Consider the following 15,848-nt stretch of genomic DNA (forward strand, 5'->3'; position numbering starts at 1 on the left):
CAGGCCTTGGCTCTTTGGTGAGAGGCTGTGTGTATGGTGGGATGCTGGACAGGCCCAGCGGGGACCTGCATGGAGGAAAGCTTTCCAGCCCTCCGCTCTGCAGGGGTGAGTGTGGGCCCTTGAGGGCATGTGGGCGGCTCAGCTCTTGCAGTTGAGGAGGGTCAAACTGACCACAAGAATAGGACTGCAAGCGTCCTACCCTTGAGTTCCACCCATAGGAGAATAAGGTCCCCACCTCTCTGTAAATCAGCAGTGTCTGTTCACATCTGGGTAGAGATGAACCTCCTTATTTCGAACAGTGTGTGGCTGGAGCTCTTTGTTTTTAGGTAGCTCACAGCCCACCCATGAGTGTCCAGGGTAGGTTCTTCTACCTCCCACTCTCATGGGGATGCATGGGATTTGGGCTGACCCAGGAAGGGAGACAGGACTGGTCTTGTTCACCGCATGCTGATTGACCCACCCATTCCTTGACCTGAGCAGACCTCATCCTACTGTAGGAGGCCTGCATGGTCAGAGATGAGTGGTGGTGGACGGGGTGTGTGTGTGTGTGTGTGCGTGTGTGTGTGTGTATGTGGTCTAGGAACCAGAAGTGTCAGTCAGGATGTTTGGGGTTAGGCTGCAGCTGGGCATATGCTGTGTCTCCAGCCTGGCATAGCTTGATGCTTACTGGGGACAAGCCTAGAGGAAGGGTCTCCCCACTTCACAAGGGTTTGCCCTCCCTTGGAGCCACCTGGATGATCAAGATGGGTAGCTGTGGTCTCTATGAAAGAACTGTGTCCAGAAAAACCACAGCCTGAATCTGAGAGCTGAGGACATCTGCCCCCCGGGAGCAGGCTGCAGCCTGGATGCAGGGGCTGCTTCTCTCTCCCTCTTCCTTGTGACCCCTGGGTGTGTCCCTCCCCTTGGAGAGTACTGCACATGCCTCCCTGAAGCCTGGCCCACCCCAGCCAACATGACTCATCCTCTCTGGGGCCCTGAGGTTGTGCCTGGTGCAGCTTTGCCCTCAGCAGGCCCAGTGGAGGCTGGCACACGATGCACACAGTGAGCGCCATATCTCTGGATATTGTAGGACATGTTCAAAATCAGCGTGAACAGAAGCCCATGCTGTGCCTTCTGTGGGTTATGGAGGGTGCTGCCTGGCACAGAGAGGCAGGGGGTGCTGTTCTGGGTGGGTGTCTACAGAGAGAAGAGCTGATGCTCTGTCTCCCTGGAGGCAGGGATGATGTCACCATCTTCATTGTGTGCTTTCTGCAGCAAATGTGCCCTCCGAAAGCATTCCTGGTTTCAGCAGGACCTGTTCAAGAGGCCAAGTCGGTGTCTCTGCCCTGTGCCCTGTCTGCCAGCCACAGCTGTGTTCCAGTGGCCCCTGGGGCTCGCCCACCAATGGCAGCCAACAACCACACAGCTGTGGTGGAGTTTGTCCTGCAGGGTTTCTCTGGAGACCCTTGGCTCCAGGTTCTCTTCTCAGCCTTCCTTCTCCTCCTCTACCTCATGGCTCTTGCAGGAAATGTCATCATTGTCATGGCCATTGGTCTGAATCCAAGCCTTCATACCCCAATGTACTTCTTCCTCACAAACCTCGCCCTTCTGGACATCCTTTGCACGTCCACTGTCCTCCCCAAACTGCTGGAGGGCCTGGTGGCCACCCGGAGCACCATCTCCTATGGGGGCTGCATGGCCCAGCTTTTCTTTCTGACCTGGTTTCTGGGGGCTGAGCTGCTGCTGCTCACAGCCATGGCCTATGACCGCTATGTGGCCATCTGCCAGCCACTGCACTACCACGTGCTGATGAGCTGGCCCATCTGCATCCTGCTGGCAGGCAGTGTGTGGGTGGTCAGTGTGGTGAGCACATCTGTACACACGGGCCTGATGGCACGACTCTATTTCTGTGGTCCCAATCAAATCCGCCACTTTCTATGTGAAGTCCCCACGCTGCTGCTACTGTCCTGCAGTCCAACTATGCTGAACAATGTCATGATTGTCATCGCAGATGTCTACTTCGGCGTGGTCAACTTCTTGCTCACCATGCTGTCCTACGGATGTATCATTGCCAGCATTGTGCGCATGCGTTCAGCCGCTGGCAAACGCAAAGCCTTCTCCACCTGCTCCTCCCACCTGCTAGTGGTCACGCTGTACTACTCCACCGTCATCTACACCTACATCCTCCCAGGTTCTGGCTCCTCCTCAGAAAATGGCAAGGTGGTTGCTTTGCTGTACACAGTGGTCAGCCCTACCCTGAACCCTCTCATCTACTCCCTGAGAAACAGGGATGTCAAAATGGCCCTGGGGAGGGTGTTTGCCTGCACCTGGTAGATGAGGGAAGGCAAGTGAACTGTCCCAGCTGATCCCAGTGTATGACTGAGAATCTGATGCCCTGGCCAGGAGTGAGAAGATGATCCGGGCAGTAGGTTTATAATAATTGGACTCCCGGAGGGCTGCCGCCTTCTGTGTGATGTGCAGACATCTGAAGCCTGAGGGTGGAGGCCCTCAGGGTCTACAACAGGGAGAGTCAGGAGAGCTGGGAGAACGGGGAGAGCAGGCCACTGCTTCTCCCTCCTCCCACCCTGGTTGGGCTGCCCCTGGAGCTCCTCTGTGTGGAGTGCTGCTGGCCATGTCCTCCTTCAGGGTTCCGGCTCAAGGGATGGCGGAGGATCAGCTGACCCACCCTGTCCACAGCCTAGTACAGTGGCTCTGATGGCTTGTCTTGATATCCTGCTTTGGAAAGCCACCCAGACCTGGTGTCCAGCTCCCTGCTCTTGGTGGGAGCTTGCAGAGGACTGGGGAACGCTGCCCCTCACTGTGACTGTGAGGTGGCAGAAGTGCAGTCTAGCTCCCTCACCAGTGCCCTGAAAAGGTAGTGGTTGTACTTACTGCTCTTTTTTGGGACAGGAACACCCTGCAGCCAGCCATCTGCCGCCGAGGCAGAGTGCTTGTGGCTCTCACAGCATTGCTTCTGGGTTTCCTTCCCTCCTCCTTCCATCTTACCCTCTGCATGTGGCCTCTGAGGGGGGACACCGAAGGGCTCAGGCGGTCAGGACAGGCGGTGCCTGAGGAGGCGGGGGGCAGGGCCAGAACAAAGAGCAATCTCCTGCCGGTAAAAGTGCTAGGGACACAAGTGGGGGACCCAATCACAGAGACTACTATACTTGTGCTCCTAAGCAGGGGACCCTATAGAAAAAACCAAGCAGACACACGGACAGTGGGGGCACAAGTCAACAGTAGTGAGGAGAACGTGGACAGCGAAGGAGATAAGGAGAGGAGAAATTCCAGAGGCCATAAGAACAGGCCAAACTCCCCCAGGACTCCCAGCTCTGGGCCCTTCTCTTCAGAGATGTCCCTCTCTGTCGCTGTTTCAGTGAACCTGCCGCTTGCTGCTGCCTCTGGGTCCTGTTCTTCCATTCTTTGCTGAACAGAGTCAACAATCCACACCCCTGGGCAGTAGCTTGAATGCTGCTGTTCCTGGCTTGCCTGAGCTGCCTCTCCTTCTCGTCTCCTCCTGGCACTGTCTTCTAGGCTGTGAACTCCCTGCCTTCATTGTCACCGTTTGCCAGTGACAGCCCAGTGCAGACACCTCTGTGCCTCTCCTCTGAACCCCACCTGGCTCTGCAGCTGTTCTGCTAACGCCCAGCTCACATGGCTGGTATGAGGCCCCATGTCCGCCTTCAGCCCTGTCTAGTTGTGACGGCCAGTTACTGACACTTCTTGACTTGTTTCCTGGATGCTGCGTGCAACCCATCCTCAAAGCCTGTGGACCTTGCCCTAGCCCAGCCTCCCAACCCTTCCACGGGCACCCCTTGCCATTCTTGAGTTATGTTTCTTTATACCTGTCGCAACATTTACAAAAGGTTTCAAGCACAGCAGAGTTGGCAGAACCCTGGAGTGGACACTCAAGCACCCATCACCCACCTTTTCTACCTGTGATTCCTTGCTACATTTGTAAACTCTATTTACTCCCATGCCAAGTTATCTGTTTTTGTGCATTTCAAAGCAAGCTTCAAAGTACATTTTGTGCGGGGTTATTGGTGACGCAACCCAGGAGTGATCCACCACTGAACTATATCCCAGTCCTTTTGATTTTTCATTTTGAGATGGAGTCTTGCTATGTTGCTGAGGCTGGCCTCAAACTTGGGATCCTCCTGCCTCATCTGGCGAGTCACTGGGTTTACAGGTGTGCACCACCATGACAGACATCAAGACACTTTTTAAGTATTTCTGTGTGCATACCATTAGAGTTCAACATGTATTGATAGGGCCTTTTTTTACTTTTAAGGTAAAATTTTCAAACAAAGGACTGCATAACTAAGGGCCTGCATCACTGTTTTGACACATGCACACATTAGTATAAATCACACCCAGCAGACAAGGGTGACACCTGGGAGGCTGAAGGGTTCCTGCTGCTGTTTCCAGGCTGCCCAGGCCTGTCCTCATGAGTGTCATCGCATCTCTGGTCCTCCACTTCATTATCGGCATACCTTGCCCTCTACTCGACCACCTGGCTCGCCCTGCCCTGCACTTCACCCCTCATGCCTCATTCCACCTGCAGACTCTGCCTCATCATCCTGCTTGCCTTGCCCTGTACTCTGCTCCCTAGCTCCACCTGCCTCATCCTATCCTGTCATCCTGCCTGCCCTGTCCTCTGCCCTGTCCTCCTCCTGCAGGCCAACGCTGCTCTCCCACTCATCCTGCTCCCCCATTCAGCCCTCTCTGAGTCCCCTGTCCTCCACCACAACTCCCCACTGTGGTCCCTCCCCCTGCCCCTGAACTCTCCTGCAGTCATCTGGTGTTTCAGCCACAGGCCAGTTTTGAGCCTTTGGGAGTTCCTGTAAATAAGGCCACACAGGCCACGTTCTCGCATGTGAGGCCTATTTATTGCATAATATTTCTCAGATTCGTGTGTGTATAAGAGGTTTTCATTTCTGTTAGCATTATATTCTATGAATAACAGTGTATTTCTTTATCCGTTTGAGTGCTGATTACTATAGACTCTAATTCTTTGCGATGAAGAATAAATCCTCTCTGCACAATTATGTACAAGATATCCGATGTCCCTGTTTCTCTTGGTGTGAATGTGGGTGGCATTGCTGGGTTGGCATGTGTATACTTAGTTTTATTAGGTATTTTCTTCCAAAGCAATCATACCATTTTAATATTGCCAGAGATTTATAGTTGCTTCATAACATCACCTAGACTTAGTAAAAAAATTTAAAAAATGAGGTGGTAATTATTCCATACTTTGCCCACAGCCCTCAATCTTGCCCTTGGGATGAAGTTATGTGCTTGGGATTGTCTGGCCTCTGTATTTCTTCGTTTGAAGCAGATAAACTTCCACAAACCTGCTCTTTGCTGCGGCCCCATTGACATCCTACAAACTTTTAGAGTTCTGTTTTCACTTTCATCAGCGTCACCAGGCTGACACACCTCCCTTTTGTATTCTTATTGACGTGTTATTTAGAAATACATGATTTAGTTTCAAATATGTGGGCATTTTCCTGAAACCTCATTTTTCCCTGACGTTAATTCCACATGGTCAGAAAACATACTTTGTATGACTTAAAGGCTTTAAATCTAGCTGAGGCCTGTGTTAAGACCCAGTGTGTGGCCTTTCCTGGTGAAGGTCCCCAGTCCTTGGATAGAACATGCGTTCTGCTGTTGTTGGGTGGAGTGTGCTGTAAGCCCCAGTGATGCTCCCCATGAGGGCCTGGGTCTGTCCCCAGTGCTGGTCAGCTTCCCAGAGGGCCCTGAGCTCAGGCCCTGGTTCTGCCTAAGTGGGGAGGTGGCTCTCCCTAATTGGTCCCTCAGGGCCTGGCCCCTCCCTGTAAGCCCTTGCCTCTGGCTATTACAGATGAGACAGGGCCTGTGATCCTGGTCACAGGTCTCTTACTGTCCCCACACATAGCTGCAGATGTCTCCCACAGTTCCTTGCTAGTGTTTGTTTTGAACCTGTTCTGTTTCCCAATGAAAGCTAATGGCTCTTTTTCATGGTAAAGAGAAGCAAGTTTCTTGAGGGACAGGTGAATTTCAGGAATATTTTTACCACGTTCGTAAGTACCTGCTCTAAGGGGATGCTGATTCTCTATATCCTGTGTTTGACGAGAGATGATGATGTTTTGATAACTGTGGTGGGGTGCTGTATTCTACACTGACCCCAGCCATGAGATCCCTCTGGCTGTGATTTCTGTCTGAGTGGGCAAGTTCTCAAATCCCAGGTGAAATTTCACTTTCTTATGTCACTGAGCAGCCTGGACAAAACGTAGCATAAAATCTCTGGTGCTGGCGGGTGCTCAGTCCTGCCTGCAGACAGGCTTGCTCCTCCATCCTCAGCAACAGGGGTTCAGTGAGGTGACCATGATTGCCAATGCACAGGTCATTGTGAGGACCCTGGGCGGCCCTGGGTGGGTGCTGCTTGGATGTGACCAGGGAGCATTTGGTCAGTTCTTCTCCTTTCTCGCCCACTGACCCTGAGGACAATTTTCCCGAGGACACAGAGCTCAGGTCACTGGGAGTTTGTGGGTGACCGCCTCCCAGTCATGCTTGGTGCCTGTGGGCTGTGGAGCCAAGCAAACTGAGCAGGAGGCCAAGTCCTAACTGGTGCACTCCCTGGGATGGGTGAGGATAGGGGTCGTTTCAGTGGCTCTCCCTGCAGAGTCTGGGGCTCAGAGGCCCATTTATACCCCCCAGGGTACTTGAAATCCTGCCTCTAGTGGGTCTCACACAACTGAGGGAGGAGTACTCAGAACAAGCAGGGACAGTGGCGTTTCTTTCTTTTACAGTGGGGGATCAGAGGTGTGGGGCGGAGCAGCTGCCAGGTCTCCACACCCAGGCCCTTTGGGATGAACGAGACGCTGGTGACCCAGTTCATCATCCTGGGGTTTTTGGAAACGCCTCGCCTGCAAGCACTACTCTTCCTGGGCTTCCTCGGCCTCTACTTGGCTGCCCTGTCGGGAAACCTGCTCATCGTGGTGGCCATCAGCACCAGCCCAGCTCTGCACACCCCCATGTACTTCTTCCTGGCCAACCTGGCCGCAGTGGACATCCTCTGCACCTCCACCATTCTGCCCAAGCTGCTGGGCAGCATGGTGGCTGGCAGGACCATCTCCTATGGGGGCTGCATGGCGCAGCTCTTCTTCTTCACATGGTCAATGGGGGCAGAGCTGCTGCTTTTCTCAGCCATGGCCTATGACCGCTTCGTGGCCATCTGCCAGCCATTGCACTATGGTGCACGGATGGGCTCTCGGGCATGTGCTCTGCTGGCCGTGGCCGTGTGGGCCATCAGCCTCACCAACACCAGCGTGCACACTGGCCTCATGCTGCGCCTGCCCCTCTGCAAGTCTGGCGTCGTTGAGCATTTCTTCTGCGAGATTCCCCCACTGCTGAGGCTGTCCTGTGCCCCAACACGTCTGAATGAGGTCATGGCCTTCACCGCGGACGTGTTCTTGGCCATAGGCAACTTCTCGGTGACCGTGCTCTCCTATGGCTGCATCATCGCCAGCATTGTGCGCATGCGCTCAGCAGCGGGCAAGCGCAAGGCCTTCTCCACCTGCTCCTCCCACCTGCTGGTGGTCACGCTGTACTACTCCACCGTCATCTACACCTACATCCGCCCCGCGTCCAGCTACTCACTACGCAAGGACAAGGTGGTGTCCATCATCTACACCTCTGTGGCGCCCACCCTGAACCCGCTCATCTACACTCTGAGGAATAAGGACGTCAAAGTCGCACTCAGGAGCCTTCTGTGCTGCTGCTGAGCCCACCAGGCCACCGGCTCCCAACCCTGAGGGGTCAAGGGTCCAGGTATGGCAGGGACACTCAGGGGCCCACGCCCAAGGACCACAGCAGGGACAGCACCCCGCCTGGGGCTTCCTTGTTGAGCAAGGGGGCAGGCGTTGGGGTGCTGTGCCCGCTGCTATAAATACATTCAGGAAATCATCAAACGGTGATTCGTGCCCTCATGTTGACTTGTCCCCTCCACGGGGCCTTTTCTGGTCTTTCCATGCTCATTTGTTCCAGTCATGCCGCCCTTTCTGTCCCCTCCTATTGATCTATCTCCGGTGTGTGGCTTGTCTGTCCCCAAGGCCATGATGTTTCATGTCCCCGTCACTGTTGACTTTTGACCTCCCCTGCAGACTGCAGTCTTTGTTGACAAGGACACTGTGTTGTCCTTATCTCTGACCAGGCACAGGGCAGGTACCCAGTGGATGCCACGAGGATGAAGGGAACCAAGATATGTGCACACTTAGGCCACTAGGACTAGGCTCAGAAAGGCCAGGCAGAGGCAGTCTGTGGTGTGGTTAGTAAGGGAACGGACAAGTCTCTGCTTTCCCCTAATCTGAACCGCTTCCTGTCCCTGTGGAGAGTGGACGGGCATTAATGGTGGTGAGGGGAAGAGAGTGCACTACATCAGCCTGCTTTGCTGCTTGGACCCCAGGGGAAGAGGGGCCACAGGAGGGCATTCAAGGGTGAACCCTAAGCCACCCAGGGCTGTGCTGCGGGGTGTTCATAGCCACCATGGGCCTCCAGCCAGGGCATCCTCAGGTGGCCCAACACACTCAGTCCTGCTCCTCTGGCTTCTCCGGCTCCCTCTGGGACAGAACCCTGAAGAGTAACCATGAGTCTTTTCCATGGGAGACATTGCATGCAGTGAAGTTAGGAAACCTAGATAGGCATGAAGGAGATCACAGGAAGAGCAGAATCACGGTGACTGCGTCCAGAGGGGCCTTCCTTCACATTCTCCTCTCTCAGTCTTCCCGTGTGCACAAGCCACCCACAGATTATGATCAACTTGGTGTCAGTCTGCACACAGGGTTGTGCACACAATCCCTTCAGTTCAGAGAATGTGGCCTGGGTCCTCACAGGTCGTTGCAGACTTTGCTACCAACTCCTGGTGGAGGCTCTTGGTGGCAGCAGGTTTAGGGTGTAGCTACCCACGGGCCACTGCCACCTCAGACTCCACCTCTGCAGTGCTGGGTGGCACCCTCTCCCCAGGCCCTGAATGCAGTCTGGGCACTTGGTGAGCAGCCCTGGCTTTTCTCTGACTTTAGAATAAAGTGCACACATGTTCAAGGATATTCGGGAAAAGAAAAATTAAAATGGAGGCAAGGCACTGTTTCTAGCATCCCATAGACCGTCTTAAAGACAGTGTCCAGAAGTGTCTTAGTAACAAGCACAAGTGTTTCAGGTGCTGGAGAAGGATCAAAAGGAGACAGGGAGGAGAGAGACTTAAACCTTGACAGATTTGAGTCATCATGCTGTTTTTTCCTGAGGAGCCTTTTGGGCAGCTGTAGGAGGTTGGAAGTAGTTGGCAAGCCCAAGTCCTGTTGGCTTAAGGTTCAGGAGCAGAGCTGTGGCCCCAGGCTAGTTCGAATTGAGGAACCACAGGGGCCAGGGACATCCAAATTAATATCTAGTGTTTTCTTTTCTCTATAGAAATACTTTGGCATCCTGATTTCTTTTTCATAAAATTTTCTCCTGGTGCACAGAAATACCACTGACTTTATATGTGGATTTTGTATCCTACAATTTTCATGAATTTATTTTTGAATTCTAATAGATTCTTAGGCGTCCTGGTGGCTTTGAAGATATCATGTCAGAGAAGTCAGATGCTGTTATGGTTTGCATGGCCCAAGTGTCTGAAATGCGGGAATGTTCAGAGGCAGGTCCACTGTGAGTGCTGTACCCTCATTGATTGATCCATCCCCTGTTGGATCAATTTGAATGAACCGCTGGGTGGTGACTCTAGGCAGCTGGGCATGGCTAGAGGAAGGTGACTGGGGGCATGCCATTGCAAAGTAGGTCTTGTCCATGACTCCTGTCTTTGCCACTCTGCTTCCTGGCTGTTGGGAGCTGGGCACCTTGGCTCTGCCATGCCCTTCCACCCTGCTGTACCTCACCTCAGGCCCAGAGCAGTGGAGCTGAACACCCATGGTCTGCACCCCTGCAACCTTGAGCCCAAGTAGCCTCTTCCTTCTCTAGGTCGTTCTCCTCAGTGATTTTGGTCCCAGGGACGAAAATCTGGTAGACACACTGCATGCAGAGGGTGACAATGCTGTGAGTGTTCTCTGACTGCTCACCAGAAACAAGGACAGCCAGAAGACACTGGCACGGCGACTGAAGTATAACCCCAAACAAAAGCACACCCCCCCCACACACAGGACAATTTTGTGTCCTGAAGAAAATCCTTTAAAACTTGATGGTGCAATAACGACTTTTGTTTGTTTGTTTGTTTGTTTTTAAGTAAATACAACTGGTGGACCTCTGGGAAGAAAGATGGTGGATTAGGGACACTCTGCACCAAGCTGGTGCTCCATGAGATTGAACCAAAGCTGCATGTGTGCGGCTGCATGCGGAGGGCGGGGTGGGGGGCGTTTGTTGTAGGAAAGCCCTGGAGTGCAGTGGTGCAGAGTACATGGCCAGGTGAGGCCCAGAGCGTGGCAAGAGAAGCAGAGCACAGACAGTTAGGCCTGGCAGCTGGCTGGGGAGAGGTCTTTCTTCATGGTGGAGGGAAGGAGAGTCCTAGCAGTCTCCAGGAGTGCAGACCACTCCTGGGCAAGCTTGCAGGATTAGCATAGGGACATCACGGTCAGGGAGGAAAGCTCAGGGACAAGGTGCAGTCCCCAAGGCCAGGTCTGCCTCAGCCTGCTTGCTCACACATGCCTACAGTTCCTACCACCTCCAAGCAGTCCTTCCAAATCATTACAACTGATGAGGTCAGAGCCCTCCTGGACCAATCACTTCCCAAGGCGTCATCTCCAAAGGCCCATGGAGTCCTCACAGTGCCCACGCGTGCAGTCCTTCTCCAAGTGCCCAGCAGCACTTCCTCATTCCTCTCCTGCCCTCTGCACAGGAGGAGTGAGAGCACCTTACCTGCAGACATTGTGCACACATGTTCCTAGCAGCAGTACAGACAATGGCCCCACTGGCAGCAGCCTGTTGCCCTCTAGCAGGGGCACAGATGACGGCCTGCTCATGTTTCTTACACTGTAGCTTCTCTTGTCCACAAAGAGGCCTGAACTCTGCTATTTGCCACAGTGGTGTGCCACAAGAGGTGACTGTGTCCAGGGACACCACACAGAACCCCGCCCAAGGGAAGACTGCACCCTGGATGTTTCCATTTCATGAAATCTTGGAGATGCAAGCACATCTGCAGGGCCAGGTGGCCCAGTAGTGGGCCTGGGGGCAGGTTTCAGGGACCGTGGGGGAGAGGGGCTAGGAAGGGGAGCAGAACTGCCTGGCTCCTGAGTGTGCTCACTGCCTGGGGCCAGCAGGGCCTCAGAAGTGCACCTCTCCTAGAACTCCCCACAGGGACCCCGGAACCTGCCTCTCACCATGTCTGAGTTCTGCTTCAGACAGAAGCTTCCAGGTGGGCTAGGACTCGGGGTGGAGCTGGTGCAATGCAGGAACCACCCGGAAAAGGGAGGAGAAAGTCCCATCCCCTGACAGGGCCCAGACTCTCGAAGGTACAATGCTGCTGATCACAAGAAGACCAATGTGAACTGGCCTTCAAGTACCAAATGTCGGCTCTTCCAAAGAAGCTTTGAGGAAAAGGAGAGGCAGGACCTGGATTTGGAGGGAAGCGTTCCCTCCAGGACACCTGGAGTTTTCTCCCCATCTCCATGTGACAGAACTCTCCTTTCCTGATCTGTGAAGGAAAGTCACGACTCCTCAGTGAGGGTCAATCAGGGGAAAGGCCGTAGGGGACGTGGCAAGTGAGGCCAATGTTGGCAGGAGACTGTAGCTCTAGAGAGGTCCAGAGGACTCTGATCAAATGTCCAAGGGAAATAGGTTACATCACTTGCTGGTGACCAGAGAACCACATCTAGTGCTGCCCAGGTGACTAAAATTTACCAGTGTCCACAAGAGGCCATCTGAGTACATTTACTGAAACTTCACAGAAGTTGTTCAAAACTGGACGCCATGCAAATGTCCACAGTGCCTAAGTGGTTTTTAATATCGACACATATCTGGGCACTTTTGGGAGGTGTGTCAGTGTGCATTGTGGAGATCATGGTCCGAAGCTCCCCATCTCTCCTTGTCCTGTGCTGGAAACTCCCTTAGTGGGTATCAGACCTGGGGGTTATTCCAGCATCAGTACCCTGCTGTGACATGGAGGACCACCACTGACTGTTCTTGCCAGGTCCTTCCTGGTCACCAGTGGTTACTGTCCCACTCTGTTCTAAAGGGGGAGCAAATGAGTTGTTTCTTTTGTGTCTGCCAGGTTTTATGTAACCTAAGGACATTCAGGTCCACTGTTCAGCACCACTGTAGGGAGCCGCTCCAAACGCAGGCACCTTTAAGACCTGAGGCACACTGGGACCTGAAACGTCTCTCTAGTCTTTCGTGGTAGTGCCATGACTCGTGACTTGGGCTCCTCCCTCACTTGGATAAAAGGTGTGGCCCTAAGAGTATGCAGCACCCAGAGGAATTGAGCTACAGTCACCTGTTCCTTTGTAATCCTACCCCTTTGCCCTTTTTGGGGTAGAATATTCCATGGAACATCCCTTTGTGTGTTCCCTATATAAGAATAAAAATTCCGGTAGCTCTCTCTCTTTCCAAGGACTTTAAGGTCACAAAGCCATCTCTGGATTATTGAAAAGGTGATTCTGTGTGGTTGTGTGCTTTCTTTATTGTTTTCTTGAGTTATTGGAATAGTCAGATTTTGAGAACCCAGCATTAGGTCGCCATCAAGGACAGTTGGCAGTACACCACAGGGTGTCCACACAAGGGACTCTCGCTGTCAGGAATCCTGAGCGACCACACGGTCACCACTGAGGGGCAGGATTCAGGCCACTCACACTGTGTCACCACAACAGGAAGAGAGAGCACAAACAAGAGCCTGGCTCAGATCCCTTTGCCTGGAACCCCAAGGAGGCAAAGCAGATAGAGTATTTTAGAAGTGCCTTCAGTGTTGCTGGGCAGGGTGAGGGCTGAGGTTGGCCTGCCCAGGAGGACAGAGCCGTTGGCCATGCTGATGGAGGGTTACGTGGCACACACATTCATCAGAACTCTGAACTGAGTTCTCATGGGAATGAGCCTCACAGAGCTGATGTCACTTGTTCAGGAAAAGGAAGGATGCAGAACGATCTTCCAAGGGAGGGACCAAGTGCCGTGGAGAGCGCTGAGCAAGCCAGGCAAAACCACCCAGGGTGAACCCCAGAGCGGGCTGTGTGGAGTTTCAGGGGCAGCGGCCAGGATGAAGAGCTGAAGGATTTCCAGGTGCTGAAGCATGTGCTGAATTGCTGACATGTGGCAGGAGTGGGGGGCCCAGGAAAGCCAAGGCCCTCTCTGAGGTGCCCTGCTGTCCTCCAGCCTGCTCTGCTGCCTTAAGGTGGACTGCAGATCTGAGGCAGGAGGCCTCGGTGGGAAGCCCGTGAGTGCACAGGCACAGTGGATTCCAAGGAGCCTCTAGGAAGGTGCAGTGGGCAGGGTGCTGTGGGGCCCCTGGGGAGGACAGCACTTGCTGCCCTGACAGGCCAAGGTGCAGCTGCCTGCTCCTTCTGGACACCTGCAATGCACACACTTGCTGCCCAGGAGCTTGCTCTGTGAGTGGCTCCCCAGGGTCCCCAAACAGTGCCCTGGGGTCAGAAAATCTAGGCTTCCCCGAAGGCAGCAGACACCAGTGCAGGACAGAGTTGGAGAACATGAAGGTTCCTTTGTGGGAGCAGAGCCTCGGTGGTGACCACAGGGCCGAGCTGGGCCACAGCCCCTCCAGAGCAGCCTGAGCACTGTGGGCAGCATGGTGAGTGGAGCCCCAGCCCTCCACCCTGGGAGCTCCCAGCAGGAAGTGCAGCTTCCCAAATGGACTCCGCCTAGAAGTGTGTTAGTGCCCACAGAGCCCTCCAGGTGCAGTGACGGCATTGTCCCCAGGCCTGGTCTCCTTGGGTGTGGTGCTGACAAGCAGCACTGTTCTGACCTCAGGATGTGGAGGAGCACTTGGGTTAAGTTCCTGCAGAACAGTCAGATGCCAGCTGTCCAGGCAGAGAGCTGGTCCACACCTGTTCTTCTGCCTGAGCCCAGACCTGGCTGCCTCACCCCCACCCCTCCGCCTGCCAGCCACTCTGCTCCTGTAGGAAAGGCAGAGTGCTGGGCGAGTGGAAGGCCAGGTCCACAGCCACACACTGTGGGGCCCTCTGCTCCCCCATGGACTCCTAGCCTGTGAGGGAGACGCTGTGAGGGGCACAGTCAGGTGCTGTGCCACAGCCCAGGCTGGGGGCACAGAGACCTTCCACCTGCGCCTGGGTGAGCATCAGACCCCTTCATGTCAGGCTGGCCATGCCCTGTGTGGCCAAGCACTGGAGGTGTCCTGTCTTTCTCCTAGGAGGCAGGGAGAAGGAGTGGGTGAGGGCAGGTGGGGCGTGCTGGAGCTGAGGTGACCCTCAGAAGCAAGCCCAGTGTGCACGGAGACCTCAGGCTGCCCCTGGGTGCTGCCGGGGCATCCACCTCACCAAAGGGAGGACACAGGCAGCGTTGGTCCTGGTGGAGTCAGGTCCTGTGGGCATCAGAGCAGGCTTGCCCAGACCCTGGTGCCACCTGCTTCCTGAGGGGCAGTGGAAGGCTGCTGGACACCCCTCACAAGAGCACTGTGCCATTCCTATTCGTCCCAGTCCTCAGGGGCAGAGGGTATCTTCACACTTGTTGCAGGGGACAGAGGAGGCAAGATATCAAATAGGAACAAGAATCAGGTTATTTAGCTATAGCCAGGTTCAGAGGGCAAAGCTTTCACTGTAATTTATCAATCCCCCTGAACCCTGGATTCAGGCTGTTTCAGAACTCTATACCCATCATGTAAGGGGAGGGGCTCAGAAGCTCACAGTCTGCAGATGTTCACATTGAAAGCAGCTTTTCCTTTCACTGTTCTGCGCAAGTTAACCCTTCAAGGGCAGGGCCTAAGAAGGGTGAGCTTCTTCTCCCCTTTCTTCCCTCCCCCTGCCAGCTGTTACCGTGGAGCCCCATTGGTAACTTCTTCTCTTACCTTGGGAATGTAAACATCTTTGTGAAGCTCCAGCCCAAGGCCAAGGGACTAGTTAAAAGCACCTGTTTTTCTTAGCGTGCTCTGTGTTTGTAAGCACAGTTCTACAAACTATTTATATATGCAGTTATTTATATTAGATGGTTCACAAATGTTTGTGAAAATCTAGTAAAGGGGCATTCAGCACCTGGAGTGCTGATCTCTTCCAGGTCAAGTAAGAAAGAGCAACAGGAAATGAGAAGTTTAACTACAGTGACCTCTTTTGTAGAGATTCTTGTGCTGAAAGTCCTAAGATCAATTATGGTGAAGATTTCTGGTGAAGCTTAATTAAAGTCCTCTGTGGAGGAGGGGTGCCATGCACACTAAAGTCTGTCCCTTTCCAAATGCGGGCTTGGGAACGAGGCTGCAGTCCCTGAAGATCAGCCAGGACCCACACAAAAAGCCTTGGGTGTGGATGCAGCCCCCTCTGCCTGGCTGTGGGTGTAGGTGTGGGGTTCTCTCTGGCTGTTCGTCCGTGTCCTGGAGGAGAGGATGAGACACTGGCCTCCTGAGCCAGCAGGGAAATGTTCTTAGTCTGGCCAGAGCACAGGGATCAGACTGACTGTTGATTTCTTAGCTTTTAGAAGGGCCATTCTGTTCCTCTCCATCATATCTGCACGTGTCCCACGGGGAGTATGTGGCTTTTGGCAGGTTGGCAAACCCAGGCTGGAAGCCTCCAGGTGGGCCATGTAGGCTGGAGGTGACCATCACCCACCTGTGTGCCTGTTCAGCTCACATCCTTCCCTCTGTGTTGTGTCCTCTAGCACAACCCCCAGAACCGTAGCCTCACTTCTCTCCCCCTGCAGGGCATGGCCAGTGTGCCCCAGGACCCGCATGTTGGCTTGGT

The 15,848-nt window shown here is 53.9% G+C and overlaps 2 protein-coding genes across 2 annotated transcripts; both read left to right on the forward strand.

Annotated features, from left to right (window-relative positions):
• The first annotated feature begins 1,383 nt into the window (after window positions 1–1,383).
• On the forward strand, window positions 1,384–2,313 carry LOC143637989 (olfactory receptor 13A1-like). The gene has a single exon (XM_077105374.1). It carries the CDS (start codon window positions 1,384–1,386, stop codon window positions 2,311–2,313), a length of 930 nt encoding a protein of 309 aa, XP_076961489.1.
• Window positions 2,314–6,830: 4,517 nt separating this feature from the next.
• On the forward strand, window positions 6,831–7,745 carry LOC143638000 (olfactory receptor 13G1-like). The gene has a single exon (XM_077105406.1). It carries the CDS (start codon window positions 6,831–6,833, stop codon window positions 7,743–7,745), a length of 915 nt encoding a protein of 304 aa, XP_076961521.1.
• The last annotated feature ends 8,103 nt before the right edge of the window (window positions 7,746–15,848 follow it).

The sequence above is a fragment of the Callospermophilus lateralis genome, chromosome 15, assembly GCF_048772815.1.
Source record: "Callospermophilus lateralis isolate mCalLat2 chromosome 15, mCalLat2.hap1, whole genome shotgun sequence".
NCBI classification, from domain to species: Eukaryota; Metazoa; Chordata; class Mammalia; order Rodentia; family Sciuridae; genus Callospermophilus; species Callospermophilus lateralis.